This window comes from Fomitiporia mediterranea, assembly GCF_000271605.1.
Source record: "Fomitiporia mediterranea MF3/22 unplaced genomic scaffold FOMMEscaffold_12, whole genome shotgun sequence".
NCBI lineage: Eukaryota > Fungi > Basidiomycota > Agaricomycetes > Hymenochaetales > Hymenochaetaceae > Fomitiporia > Fomitiporia mediterranea.
This window is the reverse complement of record NW_006760397.1, coordinates 984321-989588: the sequence shown is the minus strand read 5'-3', so window position 1 is coordinate 989588 and position 5268 is coordinate 984321. Positions and strand designations below refer to the sequence as shown.

Below are 5268 nucleotides of genomic sequence, written 5' to 3'. Positions count from 1 at the left end.
AGGACGATCCCACAAATAGTGTTGTTGTCAGATACTTCGAATGCGTATGCATCGATTCCAGCAACGTGCGTAGCAAGTGGCTTGTAATATTGATAAATACGCTCCAAATCGACTCGTTGATCGTGCCGCGAAAACCAACGAACACGTGTTACATGCGACAAATCCAAATCCTCGCTGGACATATTACTGAGAGACCGAATAGTAAACGGCGTCTCTGTGTTGGCCACAATATACTTGTGACCCGTAACTTCGAATACAACACCAGCAGATGGTTTGAAGAAGACGGAACAGTCCGTAAAGTTCAGAAAGGCCGATTGTAACCGGCTCAAAAATTCCGCATCCTTCTTATCACATAATCTGCCTAGAATTACGCTCGAGATGATTGATGCAGTCATCAATGATCGTTGAACTTCGCCGTTCTCAACCACAGGGTTGATTTGAACAAGCCGACTGCTCGTATCTGTCGGCGCTGTTTGTTGCTGAAAAATCAAATCGTCGAGCATCTGTCGGTTGTGAATTGCTTGCTCCAGCTCATTCTTCGTAAACGATTCTTCCTCGTCGAGTAAAGTTCGTGCTGACCCTCCATAGATCGCATATGCTTCAGCCAGCTGTTCTGGAGAACGCTGCTGTTTAGCCAACTGGCTAGAAACACAATTAAGTGCTACATGTATATTCTGAGAGCAATTGAGTGTGCTTACCGAGACAAATAAATCTCACGCCACGTCCACGTTTCCATAATAAACCTCGACGGCTTATGATTCTTTTCAAAGGTATGATATTGTGACCGCATAGGGGAGTTGTGACTAGCATTTGTACCCCAGAACGACTCGGCGTTACGGTTGACTGATTCGCGTTGCAGTCATACAGGATCAGTGTCTCGAAGGGTTGTTGTATAATCTCGTGATTATCGGTCCGATCGTACAAATCTCGTGGAAATGTGTAAACGCCTTCGTTCTGGAATAAATAACACTTGCTGGGGTTTAACATCAAAACCGTCCGCTTTTTCTCGGTAAGTCGACACAAAAGACAGTAGGTCAGATATACAGTTTTGCCTGGTTGTGACATAAGTTTCCTGTGTCCAACTGTTGTAAAAAGGTTGTACGAACCTATGCCCGGTTGTCCAATAACCAGTACAAATTTAGGCGCTTTTTCTGCGACGAATTCATCAAGCTTCTTGTACTCGTCCCGGATCATAAACCGCGTTGCGAAATTTGCGCCCGTAAGTTGTATATCGGTTCTCGGCCAAAACGGTAGTTTTGTCAAATTAAAAAAAGTACCCGGAACTGGTTCCTTGTCCGACACTGATCCCTCATCCGACACTGATCCTTCATCCGACACTGATCCCTCGTCCGACACTGATCCCTCATCTGGCACCTTTTTTTCCGTCTCTCTACAGATCGTTGACAACCTTTCTTTTTGACCCCAGAGATACTTATGTAAATTAAGTAAATATCAGTCCAGACTCAACGTCCTCTTCATTTTCCCCAAGCTTTTTAATAGACTTGTCTTCAAGTGTATGTAAGGATTGCGTGCTTGTCAACAACGAATTTATCCTAACGTACCACCTGTCTCAGAGGATTCTTCTCCACTAGGACGCGAGCGTTTGGCCGGAACGACCGCTACACATATAGATTAGTCAAACTTGCGAGGAACCGGCCAAATCTTGTGGACGGGCAGAGAACAAAATACGTACTTGAACCAACCACAGCAATAACATCTACCATCTTCTCATGCTCCGGGGTAGGTCCCTCAGGGAAATACTTGCTCAGACAACGTGCAGGGTACATACTCGCAGGCTTTAGAGGTGTGCGAAAGCAAGCGACAGCACGATCATGAAGTGTTTCGAGTGGCTTCCTGTTCAGATTGTCAGGCTACACATCGATCATCAGCATAGTGGCAGAATAGGAGACGTCTGAGAAAGACCTTGTAAAGGGTTAGCTTCTTGCCCGCCAGGTGATGTTTGTAGGCTGAATGGTCATAAATTTTTTGCTTCAATACATCAATGAACGCATCCTCCCTTATGAGAAAGGGACAGGTTTCGGCATTGCCACTGTCTAGCAGGCAGACCATGTAGTCGTAGGTGTTTGGACTTGAAGTAAAAGAAGACATGGTGGGGGATGAGAGAGAGACAATCACGCAGCGCCGGGTCCGCATGACGGTTGGACCCGTACATGTCTTAAATTTAACCTGATGATCATCTCAGTCAGTATTTGGTAATTTTGGTTGGTGGCACAGTTAACCACTTAGTGAACTACAGGATGAAGGGCGGAACACGGCGCACGCGCGTTTCTCTTTGTTTACATATATTTTATCTTCGCACTTTCCACGATCACCAATAGGAATCCCATCCCCAATCGATTTCGGCTGCACCCGCTAGTGAAAAGCTCAAAAGTTCATGGATCGATATATATATAAATCGCTACCATGTAGAACACTCGGAGACAGCGCAGCGCCCTTGCGACGTCTCTCGCCGACCTTCGTCTCCTGTGTTCATTGGCAACTAAGCGAAATCTCTGAGACATTGAGCACATGTAAGTCCACTTTCCTTCCAGCGTTTTGATTAGGATGCAGGATGCCCGTGTTAGATGCCTTCAAATAGCTCTTGCTCGAGTGGACATTTCCAGTTTCATTCGTTCTGACCTTGGTTGGTCTAACACGAGAGCTAGCTAATAGCATACCTGCGCATTGACGAAGGTTCGGTGTGGATTGGATTCCTGAAAAACACGAACCTTGGACAGGTCCTGCCGGATCTTGGGCTCGGTTCCCGAGTCACTATACGATAGACTTGGGTGATTTCGCGGCACCACCGGGTCAGTGAACAATGTCAGTAGCCTGATTTCCATATCCTGATCGCTAAAGTCATTTGTATAAGTTCGAATGCTGGCGAATCATCTTCAAGTTCGTCATGATTGTAGTCTGACTCGGTAGCGAGGAGTCCCTAGAGGCATTTAAGCGGAGCGAGTCCATCTGTGAGCCGAATCTCATTATCTGTCCCGGCGGTGCGTTTATCAACTGTGAATAAATTTTTTAAAAAAGGTATTCGCACGAGATGTTCGACCAGGCTCTTCATCTTTGTTCCGGAATGAATTGGGTCAATTTGGGCATGGTTGTCCCTAATAGGAATCTCGGTCCGGTGGCAACATGGTCTTCTAACTCGGAGTACGTCCCAGGAGAGTCGAGGCTCTGCAATCCGACCACAATCTATTTTTGTCTCGTGTGTGTAGTCCCCTTGGTCTTCATAATCTTCTCTGGAGGTCACTCCAGTCATTCGGTCTATGAGGAGACTTTACTGATCTCGAAGGGTCAGCAAGGCAAAAGGCGACACCGATGTGGACCTCGCTTTTTTCTATTATTACAGGAAATAGGAAGCCTTTGGCCGTACAGGAACTGCGAAACGGAAACAAAACGGAACAGAAAGGAAGCGAACACGAAATACAGATACAAGCACAAGCACACAGGAAAAGAATCGCCAGGAGAAGGATGGGGAAAGAGCTAGTGCGGGAGCGAGAGCGAGAAAGTGGAGCGCAAAGATCAACGTGCGTGCGTGCCGAGTTGAAGGAGGAAAGGACAACCGTCAACTCAATTGTGCAAACACCCAACTTAGTGGGCCATGGACTGGTTGTTGTATCGATGAAGGAGCTTATTTTCGAGGACGCTGGCGAGATGCCGATTTATGTCTCGGGTGACAGCTGCTTGTCCAGCTCTGCGTTGAGGTGGAAGACTTGAATGAACTTCGGATAGCGTTGGAGAGTTATCCTCTATCAGAGAGTAGGCGGCTAGCTGGCGATGGCCTATTTCTGAAGCACATGAACGCCCTTTCGACACCAGAATACGGGGAGAAGAATCACGGCGGTCAAGCGGCTCTGCCATCGCGACCCCGTTCTACAACCAAGGGTGTAGAGCATTCCACGGATTGTGTCCTTGCCACAGGATCATCTGAGGCTCGTCGACATGCGCGGGGGTCGCGGGATGCACGGTGGGGTGCGAAGGAGAAAGAGACGGAGGACTGGGAGCCATGGATCTTTCTCTATTGAACACAACAACGGACTCGGACGCGTCGTCCTCGTCTTCTTCCTCGTCACCTTCCTCAGCCGCCCAGTAAGATTGGTCTTCGTCGATTGTCCCTAGAATAATAATTGTGGGTGATCTTTCGATGGACTGCGCATGCGGCGTTGTTGCAGGTGTTGAGTCTGGTGAATTGCTTTCGCGTCGCCGGTTCTCGTTGTCCTCAGCCATTAACCCTGGCGTGCCCGGATCGCTATTATATCGGGACATGCTCGCGCTTGTTGGTGTATCTACTGGTGTCCCTGGATGGTAATCGAAAGGACCTGGTGCGTACAACAGGAAATCTATTTCTTCCTGCTCCTCGACGTTGACTGGAATGACCTCTGGTCCTGTGAACCGTGCATCGTTGACTCTCGGCCTTTCCACCGCCCAACCCGGTACAGCTGTCTCCGAATTCCTATTCGTCTCATGGTCGCGCGTCGTTCCACCATCTATCGCAATTTGCGGGCCTTCGGGTACAACAGGAACGACGCATGACGGTCCTTCAACTAGCTCAGTGACGCGCTGTTGCTTTCTTGGCCTGAGCTCGTGATCTTCCGCATCCGCTTCGCCTATTCGGCGTTTCTTGCTGGTGGGAGTAGCACGGCCTTCAGAATTTTTACTTGGACCCGACCTCGAAGCTTTCTTTCGAGACCATCCATGGCCGCGTCGCTTTCGGGCCTTCGACTTGGTCAGAGGCGGGCAAGGGATATCTAGGCCTTATGTAAGTTCAATATGACAGTTTCGTACGGTGGTCCAATTCACCTTCGCAATGGTTCTGTGATTCTTCTGTGGAAAGGCCAGAGCCTTGTGGTTCTCGGCTCTCAAATGCCTCAGCTGAATAAATATTTAAATGAGGGACCAAGATATAGGATAGGATTGGAAGCTTACCATTTCTTTCACTGTTTGCTTCTGAGACTTGCGCAGCTTGCGCTGTCTGTAGGTCAGAGAACCTAGCTCCTGCCGAGGAGGACTGGTCCTCTCTGATGATGTTTAGTTGAAGGGCGCCGTGGCTACCCGTGTTGGTGCTAAAGGCATTGGCATAGTCGTCGACGGAACCCTCAGCTGCGTCATCAAAGACAGGAGTACTCCTTCCAGTGATTGCCTGCGTGTTGTTTCTCGAGACGCCGAGAGCCGAACGCCTTGGCTGTGCCAACATCTCATTGCTATCAGCTTCATTGATTCTAGTTTCGGCGGCTGGAAGTCGCTTCATCATTCCTCGAG

At 48.6% G+C, this 5268-nt stretch overlaps 4 protein-coding genes across 4 annotated transcripts; 1 reads left to right on the top strand and 3 right to left on the bottom strand.

Annotated features, from left to right (window-relative positions):
• Nucleotides 1-837: 837 nt before the first annotated feature.
• On the bottom strand, nucleotides 838-1197 carry FOMMEDRAFT_38242 (uncharacterized protein; the record flags this gene model as incomplete). Its single annotated transcript, XM_007270141.1, has 2 exons — nucleotides 838-1052; nucleotides 1107-1197. Coding segments are annotated over 2 exons (306 nt in total), but the record flags the coding sequence as incomplete, so codon positions are not given.
• Nucleotides 1198-2329: 1132 nt separating this feature from the next.
• On the bottom strand, nucleotides 2330-2843 carry FOMMEDRAFT_160548 (uncharacterized protein; the record flags this gene model as incomplete). The annotated part of the gene is made up of 3 exons (XM_007270228.1): nucleotides 2330-2373; nucleotides 2424-2484; nucleotides 2679-2843. The coding sequence occupies 3 exons, from the start codon at nucleotides 2841-2843 to the stop codon at nucleotides 2330-2332; spliced, it is 270 nt and encodes an 89-aa protein (XP_007270290.1).
• Nucleotides 2844-3049: 206 nt separating this feature from the next.
• FOMMEDRAFT_160547 (uncharacterized protein) lies at nucleotides 3050-3726 on the top strand (the record flags this gene model as incomplete). The annotated part of the gene is made up of 2 exons (XM_007270227.1): nucleotides 3050-3302; nucleotides 3359-3726. 2 exons carry the CDS (start codon nucleotides 3050-3052, stop codon nucleotides 3724-3726), a joined length of 621 nt encoding a protein of 206 aa, XP_007270289.1.
• Nucleotides 3727-3882: 156 nt separating this feature from the next.
• On the bottom strand, nucleotides 3883-5257 carry FOMMEDRAFT_160546 (uncharacterized protein; the record flags this gene model as incomplete). Its single annotated transcript, XM_007270226.1, has 3 exons — nucleotides 3883-4757; nucleotides 4810-4881; nucleotides 4936-5257. The coding sequence occupies 3 exons, from the start codon at nucleotides 5255-5257 to the stop codon at nucleotides 3883-3885; spliced, it is 1269 nt and encodes a 422-aa protein (XP_007270288.1).
• Between the last annotated feature and the right edge of the window lie 11 nt (nucleotides 5258-5268).